Source organism: Triturus cristatus, chromosome 7, assembly GCF_964204655.1.
Source record: "Triturus cristatus chromosome 7, aTriCri1.1, whole genome shotgun sequence".
NCBI lineage: Eukaryota > Metazoa > Chordata > Amphibia > Caudata > Salamandridae > Triturus > Triturus cristatus.
The window spans coordinates 1263421973-1263437689 of record NC_140590.1 but is presented as its reverse complement, the minus strand read 5'-3'; the positions used below and the strand labels follow the sequence as shown (position 1 = coordinate 1263437689).

The 15717-nt window shown below is 46.0% G+C and overlaps 1 protein-coding gene across 1 annotated transcript in view; it reads left to right on the top strand.

Moving 5' to 3' along the window:
• The window catches only part of LOC146811781 (serine/threonine-protein kinase NLK2-like), a 312019-nt gene that overhangs the window by 137847 nt on the left and 158455 nt on the right, over positions 1–15717 (top strand). Inside the window, exon 6 of the mRNA XM_085618770.1 lies at positions 12295–12504. Coding sequence (XP_085474896.1) covers positions 12295–12504 — 210 coding nt within the window. The remainder of the gene's footprint in view (positions 1–12294; positions 12505–15717) is intronic.

The following is a 15717-nucleotide window of genomic DNA, read 5'->3' as shown; positions in this document are numbered from 1 at the left end:
CTTCCTTCTCTGTCCTCTCTCGACCGGCTGCTAGAAGGGATTGACGCTTTTTTCAAAACGGCGGGTGTTCTCCTGTCTCGATGATTGGCTGATCTAGAGCGTAAGCAAACAGTTCCTAGTAAACACTGAGGCCACCATCTCCCTCCTGCTCAGACTGTAATTTACCATAAGCACTGCCATATTTAATCTTCAGCCCCTTCAGATTCAACGCTTCTTAGGGACTACCCTCAACCCCATTACAGGCAAGTTGTAGCCAAGCCAAGGTACAAGCTTTCCAAAAGTTACTGCCTTTTTTCAGGTACATCTTCATCTGACAGAACAGTAATATGCCTGCTAGAGATGGTGGCTTCCTGCATAGCCATAGTTCATCCTGCCAGGCTGCATGTGCTTCCTCTCCAGCAATTTCTTGATGATGCGCAAACGATAAATATTCACTGAACCCAGATTTCAACATATTTGTGTTCTATATAATTTTATCAGTCAAACTGTCTGTGCAAATTTAGTGCCCATTTCAGTGGAAAAGGTGCTCTTTGTAAATGACAGTGTACTACTGCACGATGCTTTAGTAATATATTTGCGACATCTACATACATCTTTACCACTCTCCTGCCGAATACAATTGTATGTCCTCAAGTACAGGTTTAAAACAAACCCTTGCAATTATTACCAAGCTAGACTCCAGTACTTTTTGCCGCGGTTATGTGTGTATTTTTTTTTTATTTTTTGCTTCATGAAGTCATTTTCAACAGAGATTGTGCTCACTATATGTGATCGGACACAATCATCTCACTTGTAAATGACTTTCACATAAATTGAGAAATATAGATGTGGCCTAACAGTCAGAGCTGCTGACTTTAGATGGGCAACCAGGCTTGAGTCCCAGCATTTGCTCTTGACAAATCACTTAATCTTCTTGCTTAAAATAAGATTAATCTGACTCCCAATGGAACAAGTATGCCCAGACGTAGGCCTGGGCAAACTGTCACTTGAACTAAGTTATACCTCGCTGATGAGCCCTAACTAGGGTGAAACCAATCCTGGGTTGGTTGTATTCTGGTTCATTGAGAACCTGGCCTGGCAGTTCAGGTTGGACTGTTCAGATTGGAGAAAGGTCAAGATGGATTTGTGTACGGCTTGGTCCAAGCTAAGGCAACATGTTGCGCAAAGTAACGATGGACTGGGATACTGCATGAGTAATAGCCAGCAGCTGAGGTTAATTCAGTCCATGACGTTTTATATATGCTCATGTAAAGTATTCCAATGGGGCTATGGAGCATTTGCGCTATATAACACTTCTATCTGTGTGTGTGTGTGTATGTATGTATGTATATATATATATATATATATATATATATATCTACATCTATCCATCCATTGCCAGTAGGTAGTTAGGACCAAAGTTTCCATAGGAAAAGCGTTTTTCTGTTTTGCCAATAACTTTGGCGCCGCTTGGCGAATCTTCTCTAAATTTTCACGAAACTTCCCCTTTTTGGTTCAGCTGCTATGTTGAAAGTATCGGGGGACCACCACCTCCCTGAGGCTTATATTTTTATAAATGGGGGGCCTCTTGGACTCATCACCCCCCCCCCCCCCTCCAAAGTCCAGGAGACCCCCTTCCCCCCCCCCCCCCCTCCACCTCCCTGGGGCTTTGCTTGAAAATATAACTGGACCCCCCACTCACAGCCCTGGGGACCGGCACCTCCCCAGGGCTTTAACAAAAAAGAATGCGGGGCCATGCGGTGCCCCTGCTACCACAGGGACCCCCTCCTCCCTGGTGCAAATATAAAGAAAGGAGGGCCCTTGACGGTTCTGTGGACCGCCACACCAAGGGCCGGTTCCAGCAATGTCCCGATATCCCCAGCCCTGGAGCATTGAAGTTTGCTGTGGCTTGGCAAGAGCAAAACTCCGCCAAGCCATAGCAAACACTGCTCCGCTTTGTGCAAGCGAAAGCTTGTAAAATGCTCTCACTTGTACAAAGCGGAGAAGAATTGCTTTTGGATAGAGGGAGCTGCATGTCCTAAAACAATGCAGGCTCCCGCAGGGCACCAGAAGCTCGCAAGGGCCTTGAGGTTTCTCCTGCAGTCCCCAAAGGAGTGGCAGGCCCCCCTGGGGACGGGGTCCTTGGGGGGGGGGGGGTGAAATCCGGATGGGCGGGTGTCCACGCAGCCCCATCCCTTTTAAAAACAAAAAGGGAGGGGGGGGGGGGGGGTCAGGTCTCTGGAGGATGGGGTACCTCGGAATCGGCCCAGGAGGGGAGCTGCGCAGCCCCCCTCATTATTTTTTAAAATAAACAGAGGCTGGGGCCTGGGGTATGGGGTTCCCAGGGCGAAAAATGGCCCAGGGCAAGGGGACAACGCAGCCCCCCCCCCTCCCTTGAAAGAATGTTTTAAAAAAACATATCCTCCGGCACCTCGCTGGAAGTCACGACCCCTTCACCATCACACTGCACTGCCTCCTAGCGTTCTGCTTGTTGAGGGATTAAGTCCCCTTTGATGCTGAGGGTCCTTGGGGTCCAGGAACACCTTCTGCACCTCCAGTAAGGCCCAGCAGCGTGAATACTGAGAGGTCTTGGAGGCCATGCCCCCTTTCCCAACCACTCTGAAAAAGTGCCTCCTCCTTGCTGCTGGTTGAAGAATGAATTTCACTTTACTCCTGAGGACCTCCAGACTAAAGTGGACTTATTTCTCCAACCAGTAGTTCACCAGGAGGCACGTTTGGTGAAGAAAGGCGGCGTGGTCTCCAACAACCACTTAGCAATACAGCTGTGTGGAACTTACTGGAGGCTGCAGGTGGGGCTGTTGGCCCCAAGGACCCTCGACCCAAGGGGACTTAATCCCCCAACTAGTAGTGCGCCAGGAGGCACGGTGCAGAGTGGTGGAGAAAGGGGGCATGGCCTCTGACAACTTCTCAGCAATCCTGCTGTGTGGGACGCCCTTGGTGGGCAACTCCCCCTTCAGTTACTTCCAGTAAGCCCCACACAGCGTGATTGCTAAGAGAGCTTCGAAGGCCACAACCTCTTCTCCACCACTTTGCAAACACGGTAATACTGGTTGGGGGATGAAGTCCACTTCACTCCTGAGGGACCTTGGCGGCCAAGAATCCCTCCTGGTACCTCCTCAAAGCCGTACACAGCTGGATTTCTGAGAGCTGGTCGGAGGCCCCACCACCTTTCTCCACCACTCTGCAAATGTGACTACTACTTACAAAAAGCATAGACTAGGCTCATCACTATAGAACACTTCTTGTAACCTATTTTCACCCTTTCTTCTCTATTCGCTCTTTCTATCACCCTGTCCTTAATCTCCTAGCAAGTCAATGTAAAGGGGTGCAACCAAACATGTATACCAATTACCTGATGGTACGGCAACACCAACTACGTTTGGCTGGTACTTCGTAACGGAAAAGCAAATGTACCTGTCTGTAAAAATTTATAAAATACTTTCAAATAAAAAAATGAAATATAGACCCGATAGAAAAAAAAAAAGAAATTCACGGAAAAAACAAAGGTTACAGGGACGTTCTAGTTGGGCTTGGTTCTCACTCGTACAAAACCAGTGAAATTCAGCCGTTCTAGTTAGTGAGATAACTTGAACTCTTGCCCCCACAATGCACTGCTTATGACCTCCCATACTATATCACTTAAGAAATGGTTAGTGATATCACTGACATCTCAGATCACATCTCAAATGGCATCACTGATGACATCATTCACAGAATCTGACGCACCCACTCACACCTCCATATAACCTTTCATACACCCACTCCAACACTACCATTCTGAAACCGATTCACACACCCATACCAGTACTTACACCAACACACACATGCACTCCCTCATCCATACAACCACTCACTCACTAATACAGCCATTGAACTACCCACTCATACACCCGTACAGTCCCCTCACACACAGGGTCAGTCACCCATAGAGCGACTCACTCATATAATCACCCAGCCACTTACCCTTAGTTACACACACTCACTCCTACAGATAGTAACACATACTCACTCACCTATACAGTCACTGACACAAGTATGCTTACCCAAGCAAACACTCCCATTCACTCACCGAAGTCACTCACATACCCCATCACTCACCTATACTGCCTTTCACATACCCACTTACTCACCAATATACCACTGGCACATGCACTCCCTTCCAGAAAGACACACCCATACAGCCCCCCTCACACACTGACTAACCCATACAGTCACACGCAGTTCCACCCACCCACAGACACCTATAAAGGTACTCAGCCCACCAATCACTCACCCATACAGAAACTCATGTACCCACTCACACACCCATATAGCCACTTAGACACCAACTGACAGACAGATGCAGACATTCACTCAACGAATCCCTTATAGAAATTACAATGGCATCTGTGGTCTGACAGTAAGTACAAAACAACTCTGGAGAAGATCAGGCCTCATTACTACAAATACTGAAACAACTCCCTTAGGTGTTTTGAAAACAAGAATTATGTGCGACATTGCCCCTATAGCATACACTTTACAGGTAGCATAGTTCACACTAACAATCCACCACAGATGTATGGGAAACCCTTATTGAGTACGGTGTTCAATCTGTATACAACTGTTCGGAGAAAGCCAAAATAGTGAATGCCAATTCAAAAATGAATGCCCTATTACGGACAACTTTTATCTGTATTAAACCCCTGACACACACCGGACCTACATTAAGAAATTGATCTGGGTAGAGAACTGAGTACTGTAAACAGTATTTTTTTTTAAATATTTTATTGGCATTTTAAGTGATGTAACAATTATACATAATCCAATAGGACTTGACGGTACATGCAGAGTGATATGGCAGTTATACAATAGTTTACTGGCATACATTCAACCGTTAGAAATGCTCAGTGCGGATGATTGGTAGTAGGCAATCAACAAGCTTAGTGTCTCGTAGTCCTTCTTTTAAACATTGCGTTCCAGTCATTCACTTGCATCCGATTCAGATTCCTCATGCGGAGGTTCACATATATTGCCTCTGTATGTATTTTATCCGCCCCACACCTGTGTCCATTTTTTGGGACACCCTCTGTGTATGTAGACTGATTTCCCCACTACCATTGCATTGTCCATGTCTTTACACCACTGGTGAAGGGTAGGAGTCTGTCGGGATCCCCGGTGTCGCGCAATATTTTGATTCGCTAGTATCATGCCTAGTGCTACCCAGTCCTGAGCTGTATTGTTGAGATCCGTGGGCTCCCCTTATATTAAGAAAGCATCTTTTCGGTTCTGGGAGAATCCTGATCATCGTAACCTGTGAGAGTGTGCGCATTACCGCCCTCCAATAACTCTCAATTTCTGGACAGAGCCCGAGGGTGTGGAAGAGTGTGCCTAGTGCGCCTTTGGTGTTGCGTAGTGTGCCGAATCAGTTTGTGTCTCATAATGGCATGACCTGCGTTATTACTCCCTCCCAGCCCAGCGCTCGTTGTGCCTCGAACCAGATTTGGATCGTGTGTGCCGTTGGACCTGTGAGGTTGTTTCTCCTGACTCTATTGTATAGTGTTACCATAACTCCCGCAGTTCCCAGGAGGTGTCTGTCCATGTGATATGCTGGGCCATCCTGGGGTACGTGTAACCAATGATTTATGACAACTAATTGAGAAGCCCAATAATATATTTTAATATTGGGGAGGGCAATGCCACCGTACTGTAAACCGTGTTAATGTAGAGAATTCATTGTCTATCTCGCTGTTTGCAAACAATGAAACTCTCATGAGAAATGCACCACAGAATATTCAAAATAATTTACTAAGAACAGTGTGTGCGTTCTATGCAACAGTTCTCAAATAAAACACTATTTGCTAAAAAATAGCCATAATCTGAAGGTTGAAATGATCATTTTACCTGCACCCTTAATACTGTGGCCCCTCTTCCGAAGCAAAACAAGCAAGTTTACATAGGGTAGTACCTGGTGCATGCACTCTTCTGTCTAAGTATAAATTATTATGCTGACACTATTCTGTCTAATAACTCAAGGCTGCTTAGAAAATGTAATACCCACTACATACGTACCCACCACTATGTAAACTGTAAAACAACTCTTGCACTCGTTGGATGATGTCATCAGTGATATCAATGATGTCATTTGAGATGTCATTAGTGATGTCTATTTCATAGAACACGTGAGGGATGTCCAATGTGAGGTCATAAGCAGTCCATGTCAGGGACGCAAGTTATAGTTAGCACTGCTAACTTTACCTGGTGAATTTCTTTTTAGTTCAAAACATTATCACTGACATTCACCTAACTATGTTATGGTAACCTTAGTTTTTTTTTCCCCAGTGAATCAATATAGATAGATAGACAGATAGATATGCATGCATGCATGCACCACTGGACCTTGTTTTAACACACAAATGGACAGAAGGTCCTACCCTGTACTCTGCTGCAGAAGTGTTTTTCAAATTTGCTAAAATTACTGGTATCAACACCAAGATTTTTCATACGCCTTGTGATTTTAGTGAGCAGATATCACAGGCCAGCACCCCACTCTGAAAAGTGTTCAAGCTCCAGTGCAGTTCACCATCTGCCACCTTTATGTGCAGATTAATATCTTTGCAAAAGTCAGATAAAGCCTTATCAAACGGTGTGGTCAAGGTCGTGAAAGTTACTCACAATTGCTGTTCCAGAGGAACGCAATTTTTTTAAAAGATTATTATTTTAGTAATTCACAGCATTTTGAAAATGTCTACTATTGCGTTCATAAATTTCCCATGCCTCATGCCCATTGAAGCTAGGTGGGTTGTGAAGGTTTGTGGGTTAAAAACTTTAAGTCATGGTTCTAAAAGGTTTGGGAAGCACTGCTTTACACTCATGCCCATTACAGGTTCTTTCTTGAAAGGTTGTTTTACTTGTCGCCATCACATCTTTAAGAACTGTTACCCAGCTACACACCATCCCTTGAAAAGAGCCTTTCTTTGAGGTCATACCAAAAGTTGTCCTTATAAACCAACCCCAAATTCCTCCCCAAACTCTTATCTCTCTTCCACTTAAACCAAACTATTGAGCTCCCTGTCTTGTTCCCTCAACCAGACTCTGTAGCCGAAATGGCACTCCACACTCTTTGTCGAAAGCACCCTTACGTACTACATTGACTGAACCAAAACTTTCCGCAAAGCTCAACAACTGTTTTGCTAAACCTCAAATGTCACTTTTGCGAAAGCTGGTATAGCCAGGTAGATTGTCAAGTGCATCCACTCTTGCTGGCCGAGACCACATTCTACCCATTGTAACTCAAAGCTAAGAAAACGTTGCCTGCTGGGTCCGGATCACATTCTTCCTATATGAAAGAAGCCATGTTGGCCTTCTTGGGTAACATTCCTGAAGCTGACATTTGCAAATCTGCTATATGGTCCACTCCACACACATTCAAAAAACATTACTGTGTGGATGTTCTAGCACACCAGAATGGTCAAACTGTTCTAGGAGCTCTGTTTTAAGCATCTGCACCATCCACTGGCTGCCCACCGCTTACGGGAGCACTAATTTACAGTCTGTGCAAAGCATGAGTTGCTACAGCCCCACAAGCTACTAATAGAATGTTACTTACACTGTAAGCATCTGTTCATAGGAAGTAGTGCTCTAGGTTCACACTTGCCTCTCTGGGAGCCATTGGTTGCTACAGATTATTTTTTCTTTATATACTTCATGCATGGTTCTCAAAATATCCTATACTGCTCCATCACTACTCTCACCCTTTGACCTGAAAACAATTTAACAGTGGAGCTTTGTCCCATGTGCATTTCCATCGAAGGTTGGAGTCCCTGTACCTGTACCTGTAACTCGAAAGACTTCTTCAAACAAAAACAAGTTGCAAGCATTCGGATGCTCGGTGTTTTGCTCGGAACACTGGATGGCAGGGTTATTCAGAGCATGTGAATCTGTAGCACTACATGCTGCAAACAGATCCTTACAAAGTAATGCTTTCCTTTCAAGACTCTTGCTGCTAAATCTGTAACATGTAGATTGCAGCAAAAGTTAAGGCCAGCCTCACCAAATCTGTTTATTCCAACGCAGTAGCTGATTGACTTGTGTTTACCACTTCCCAGAAATTGGGCTGTGACCCTTACTTAAAGAACAGGTCCACGATCTGACAAGAAGATGGTGGTGAACGTAGTTGGGAACAAAATAGACTAAAGGGAGCTGCAACTGTGCAGTGGTGAGTTACAATTTGCACAATGCTACTTTATAGATCTTGTTACCAGCTGTGGAAAGATTTTGAAGGCCGATTACCTCATTGTGCAAAACAATATAAAAAAGATCTCCCACCATTCAAGTGAGCAATCCCATCACTAATATCTGCATTAAGTCAACATTATGCACTGTCTGTGCAGCGAGGAGGCAGATCATAACAGGATCAGTATTAAGGTTTTGATCCAGAGGTCTAAAGCCATAGCATTGGCTTGCATTTTGGTGGGGGATACCGCTTTTGAACCCAGTGTTGATGCCTGACTTTAACACACAAAGAAGGACATAAGAGTTTTGTGCATCCTGAAACAGAGACTGCAACCGGGCAGAAGAATATCACATGCCCAAAGCTAAGCAGCAGTGTGGTATCAGGTAATCCCATAATTCATTAGTTAGCAGGAAAGTATGTCATGGGAACATCAGTCGGAGCAGAGACTAGAACCCCAAAAGCTCAGCTTCTTCCACCACAGGGCTGTGGATATGTGTCCGATCATAGCATTCCAGTTGGGGTATGAATTAGGTTTTACTCTGGATCTGTAGGGAAAAGGAACCAGCGATCAATAGCTAGTACATATTATTCAACATAGACATTATATCATATCCCTCAAACGTTGCCACTGGCAAACCTGAGCCACTATACACTCCATACTCGAAGATCGCATTGATGCAGTCGCCAATAGCAGCACAAGTCTTTGCCATCTTGAAAGATTTCAACTCAATGTAGCGAGCTCCACCAGCATCACCCCCTCACAGGACCTCTGCACCAAATTGCCCATCTTTTCTAACGCACGATTGGCAGCATATCGACCACTTCGACCTCCCAGCTGGGCCACGCCGACCTTGTAACATGATTCCTTAGCTTGACAACCAGAACGACACTGACAACCTTGCCAGCCATCACCATAGAAGAACACAATCTCCCTCAAGCAGTCCATCTATTCCGAGACCCCTTTGAACCCTTGCCAACCCCACACCTTTCATCAAAGAACTCCAGCCCATCTGCTCAGCGCTCCTCTCCATCCTGAATTCCTCCATCAAAAATACTGCCTACCCTGAAGCCTGCAAACGCGCCACTGTACTTCCCCAAATTCCCCACCCCTCACCCTTTCTTAAAAGAAAAAAAGGAGGGGGGGGGGGAGAGACCTTGACGGACCTGACAACACTAGCGAACTATAGTCCCATCTCCCTGCTACTTTGGCAAAGTCTTCGAGAAGGTGATCAATAGTGCCTAGTCAACCACTTCCACATAAATAATCTTAACACCATCCTATCTGAGTTCAAACCTAACCACAGCATGGAAACGGCCCTCATCGCTTCTACAGACGACATCTGGATGATCATGGATAGACTGGAAACCACAGCCCTATCCCACTGGATCTCTTAATGGCATTCAACAAGGAATTCCACCTCCTTCTCTTCACATGGTTCCATTAAACTGGCATCCAAGGACCTGCACTCCGCTGTTCCTGTAGGGCTGTCAGCCTGGCCTCGTCTACCTTGGAGGACCGCAATCTCATCTGTTTAGTACCGCAATAATAATCTCTCAGCCAGACCCTCTTCAATACCTACATGGCCCTGCTCTTCATCAGCACACACTGAATCAACTTCCATTCTCATGCCGATTACACACAGCTAATACTCTCCCTCTCGAATAAAACGCCTAACCACAGGACCAGCTTCGCTGCCTCCCACACCGATGTCGCTGACTGGAGTAAAACTAACTGTCTCAAATTTATTACTGATCGACCAAAGTTGTGGCCTTAAGCAGAAAATCATTACTCTGGGACTTAACCTTTTGGCCAGCGGGACTCTTCCCCGCCTCTACCTCATTGCCCATGCAAAGAACCTTGTCATTGTCATAGATAATCAACTCAACATGACTGCCCAAGTCAACTAAGTCACTGCCTCCTGCTCCACACCCTTATGATGCTGAATATCTTCAAGTGGCTCCTCACTAACGCACGCAGAACTGTCACCACAACCGTGATCACTAGGAAACGGGACTACCCTCTAATATGCTGAAATTGGCACACTACTGACCAGACATCTTCTAACCATAGAAAACTCAGCATCCAGCATTTAACATTCCATGACACACGCACATCGCCCCATACTTCAGAGGGCTCCCACTGGCTGGCCATACACAAACAAGCTCTTTTCAAACTCCTTACACAACACGTGCCCAGGCTAACTCACCAACTGCATCATTTTCCAGAAACCCACCGGATACCTCTGCTGAGCTGAACTTCCACTGGCACATACCCCATGCATACGCAGATTCAGAGCCAGTGGCCAGGCGGGCTTTTTCTTAAGTCGCGCCTAAAGCCTGGAATGACCCGACACTTCGGTTTCTAAATTCTACAAGAGTCTGAAGAAATTTCTCTTTGAATAAGCTCCAACAACCTAGGCCTGACCATGCTGCTCCTGCTAGAGCTCCAGGTTACCCCGGTGATTGATTGCTCTACAAATACACATAATACAACAGAGTAAATTTACCCAAGTTATATTTTCTGTTTTCAAGATCATGAAGAATCTTTTCCATTGCAAGGATCTTGGTTAACTTGGAAGAAAATTTACCTTACCATGGCTCTATTGTCTGATTTTAATTTAACTAGCAGAAACTCTTTCAGATCTATTTGAATGTTTACTGTGCAAACTGTCAGTCTAAGCTTGTATTGCATATCTTGCCTCCAAGATTTTGCTGTGTAAAACCTTTTGATACTGTTTTGGTTTTAATGGTTGGTAGTGAAGTTGCTTGTTTCCTTTTGTTTGACTTTGCTTGAGAGGGTTTAGCTTCTCTAAGAGAGAGTCCATGTTAATATATCAATAGTATTGTAGACAAGGCAGTAATATTCAAAGAAATGCTAAGCTTGCACTAATAAAATGGCTCCCTTTTTGTATGTAATCGAAACAGCCTAATATTTTCCCCAGCACAAAACTTGAAGAGTAGTAATAATTAGCTGTGAGAAAGGTATCTTTCATATACAAAGTCAAAAGGTTGTACTAAAAAAGTAGCAGACTCTCCTCGAAACAGTTATTCAGAGAGACATGTTGCCAAAGAGCTATGACACATTTGAGGATAGGAGAAGTGAAATTAAGTGTTTATTTTCATTCATTGTTGCAGTTAAGTTTTATCAAAAGGAGGGTCATAAACTTAGACCCTCTTCAGGTGTTTCACCCCCTTGACTAGATTACTCTGAGAAAGACTTTTTGCCGCCCAACATTACAGCGAGTGCCACCGGCTGAACAGTTTTCATTTTAACTCAAGTCAGTACCTTAATATGAAGGGCAATGACTTAAAAAGTCACGCTGTATGTTCACACACCACTCATTTCTTTGCAGGGAGACTTAAAAAGCAGTCATCTTGTGCATTTTCAGCAACCCCCTTACTGGGGCAGATAATAGAAAACATTTGCTACAATTTCCAAATGAGACTACTTCATGGAGATATATTTATTTGGAGCCTGTCCTTTGCATGTGATATTCAAAAAAACTAACATAACATCATGTTACCTACATTTCCCCTTTTCCCCTGCACCTCCAAAAAGGTCTTAGAGGAGCATAAATACTGTACAAACAACCAACAGGGCATAATTTCATGTTCCCCTTATTTACTTTCCGATAGCGTCCTCTTTCCCGTCACTCTTCTAAATCTGATCTTGTCCATTGTCTACTTTTCTTTTTTACGCTCATTGAGTTGCATGCACATTATTCAAGAACCTTAACATCATGTTTCCTACCTTCCCCTTTCCCTCCTGCACTTCTAAGTGACTTAAATGTGTCACAGTTGTTTTATTCATAATCAATATGGTCTGTCGATAAACTTCACATGCTGTGTAAATGAGCCTCTTAAAGTCCCATTGTACTACTCTTTGGCCTTTTCTCTTTCTTATCCTTTTCCCACTATACTATTTTCCTGCCACTCTCTCTCTATTTTGTGCTTTCTTTTTCTTTTTCTGCTTCTACTCCAAATCGTAACTTACCTACCAAATGTCAGATCCTTGTAAAGTCCAAGGAAGAGAACCATGGCATATAAGATGGAGGCTGTCATCTTGTCTATTCCTTCCCCAGATCTGTGACTTTGGCTTGGCTAGAGTGGAGGAGCCAGACGAGTCTCAGCATATGACACAGGAGGTGGTTACGCAGTACTACCGTGCTCCTGAGATCTTGATGGGTAGCCGCCACTACACAAGCTCCATCGATATATGGTCTGTTGGATGCATCTTTGCTGAGCTGCTGGGCCGGCGCATCCTCTTCCAAGCTCAGAGCCCCATCCAGCAGGTAAGCCCCAGCTAGAGGTGGTGATGGATATGCTGAAAGCCTAAGGTAGAGTTCAACGTTTGTTCCATGGGATCAAAGAAGATTTATTTGTTGGGCCTGAGGGGAAACTCCTTTGGTTTCCCATTGTCCTCTTTTCATGGATGCTAAATCCCAAGCACATAGAGGCAGTAGAGCTGACTGTTGAAGTTGATTTACCCACTGTTTGTATTCATTGTATGCAGTTCTGTGCCACAACTATTAATTTGACTCGGTTTATTTTTAAACTCTTAAAATTATAAAATACATGGTATCCTCTAATAACGGTCTATTTATGGCATCAAAGAAAATGAAAACATTTAGTATAGTTCAGCTCTTCATTCTTAATGCTTACTGGCTATACTGTGTAAATAGCAGTTCTCCATAGGGTGACCTTCGTTACTATTCTTAAACACTGAATATACTCTGACTATGTGGGGGACATTTGAGCACATTTTGCCTCAGAAAAACGCTCTACAGTCCTCTCAAGGCTACTTAAACTTTTACATCAAGCACCCTTTTATTGCTTTCTTTATTAAAATTAACAACTTGGTGTCCTCCCTGATGGAGCCAGCAAAACATGAGCTGTGTTTTCTAGCAAGATCTGATGTACTTCAAAAGGCCGTCCAAATGAACTGGGGAGCCAGCTGCCTTGCACTGCTTTCTCTGATAATGAAACTGTCAGAGGTCATTTTTTTCCTCCATGACTTACTGATAAAAATAGGAATATAAAAAGGGTTTAGTGAGCAAAGCTGTTTCTTGTTTTTGACACAGAGACAATTGGTTAGCCCCCCACTTTTTGCCTGGACCACGATGTGGTTTTGATTGAAATTGCAGAGTCCCTGCCAACCAGTTCACATGTGCAAGAGATCCTTCCCTAAAATTGTACCATGATTGGCACAACTTCAGATATCCCCTTCAAGTCCCTAGTAAATGGTACCCTGGTACCTTGGGCATTGGGACTGAAGATGGTCCCCTAGGGACCCGTCACCAAGGCCATGCTTACCTTTACCCCAGGAGATCGACCCCTGACACCTCTTTACTTACCTGTGAGCAGCGCATCTTCGATCACCACCAGTCTCCATTTGTTAACCTTGGGCACCCGACCCCGGGTTTGATCTCTGCAACCGACTTCCCCTGTGCCGCTGGTGCTGCAGTCTTGGTGCTAACCTGAACACTGCCCGGTCTTGACCACAGACCCCGAAGACTGGATTTGTAGGTCGTGTACTTACCTGCAAAACTGCATTCTTGTTTTCCTCCCGTAGATTAAGATTGCTGAACTGAAAAAGTGCACTGTATCTTTGAAAATGTGAAATTATTTATCTGAAAGAGACAATTAGTTGTGAATTTCTCACCTTCGAGTTACCCCCAGTTACCCCCGGCATCAGACTGGTTCCGGAGAATTCTTTCCTCAGCGGTATGCCTGCACATCGATTGGTGGCGTCGGTCGACTCGGCGTTCGTTGTTGTGGTTGCTTAAATGACGTCGCAGTATATACTTAGACGCTGCCCTCGCGCACTAACATCAGTTCTTTCTTTTTCTACGCCGGACTGCACAGATCCGGAGAGAGAGGGTACCGCAAGTCACTTTTTAACTCCATATTTATCCGACTTTTGTCGACACCTTTTTTTGAGTTGATCAACTCCTGGTGCACGGGGGGATGTCTCGTCAGACCGGCTTCAAGGCGTGTGACTCCTGTCACAAACTGATGTTGGTCACGGACCTGCACCTCGTGTGCCTTTTGGTGCCTGGAGCACGACCACGACCCGAACTCTTGCTCTGACTGCCGGGCCTTGAATCCGAAGTTTTTGCGGCAGTGGTCCCTAGAGCTTCTTGAGGTCCGGCACTCCACTCTGCTCTGTTCGAGGTCCCGGTCGAGAGGGAGATCGCGGAGCCACCACCACCACTCATCATCGAAGTCTTCGGGTAAGTCGAAGCTCAAGAAGAAAGCGAAGAAGCGTTCTCTCTACGCGTTCTCCCCTTACGTTGGCTGATGCGATGCGGAAGGGGGTCGTCCGGCTCGGCCCGCGAGGCTGTTGGGTCAGCTCCAGCCTTCCCTCCCTTTCCAGGACCCGGAGCGACCCCTGCCCAGCTTCTAAGCTTTTATGAAGCCTTACATTCTATCTTTGGGCAGCCTGACTCTGCCGGCGCGCCCTCTGGCCCTGCGGACTTGGTTGGGAGCTCTAGGCCTTTGATGTTGGCGGCTTCTGCTCTGGCACTGCAGGGCCCCCAGGTATCCAGGCCTGGATCTGGATCGGCGCTGGTCAACCTCGTGACACCTCCTCCGGCGCCGAATCCAGTGACTATACCCCCACCGCCTCCAACGCCGGTTGTGTCCCCAGCCGACGTCGACCCTGGCCTCCCCCTCAATGAGGATACGGCGTCGGACTGACGTCTGGATCAGCACCGACCGGTACTTTTGTACCCCTTTTCTCTCCTGATGTTTCCTACCGCCCTGAGTGGCTCACAGGAGAGGGTGAGGAGGACTGGGAAGGGTCTGTGGACTCTCTTGCAGACCAGTTGGAGGAACCGGACAGAAGAGGAGTTGGGTGAGGCCAGTGGTCTGTACACCTCTCCAAATCTTGGAATGCTATCTCTCCCTACCGTGGCTACAGAGGAGGGTGCATCTTGCGCAGTGGTGTTGCGTAGGGCAGCCGAGGCCCTAAACCTCGAGCTTCCTACAATGGTGGTCAGGACAAACCTCCTGACAGAGGTGCTTCAACCGGCAGCGGCCTTGGAGCCCCTGCTGCCATTTAATGAGGCCCTTACGGACATCCTTTTGGGCACTTAGTCCAAGCCAACACAGGGGCTCCTGTGGACAGGATGATTGCCCGACGCCACCGCCCAGCCCTGGGTGACCCCATTTTCCTCTCTTCCCATCCTACCCCAGAGAGCTTGGTAGTCCAAGCCTCCACTTCCAAAGGCACATTTCCTAACGCACCACCTGATAGGGAATCCAAGAAGCTGGACCACCCTGGGGCTTGGGGCTGCGGTCAGTGAGCACACATGCCTATTGGGCCGTTACTCCCACTCCGTGTGGGACACGGTTGCGCAGGTGCTGCCACAGTGCTCGGAGGAGGCCCGGGCAGTGCTCTCTCGTGCTGTTGCCGAAGGGAGAGACGCAACGAAGTTCACCATCCGGTGTGGGCTGGACACCGCCGACTCACTGGGCAGGATGATTTCTACGTCAGTCTCACT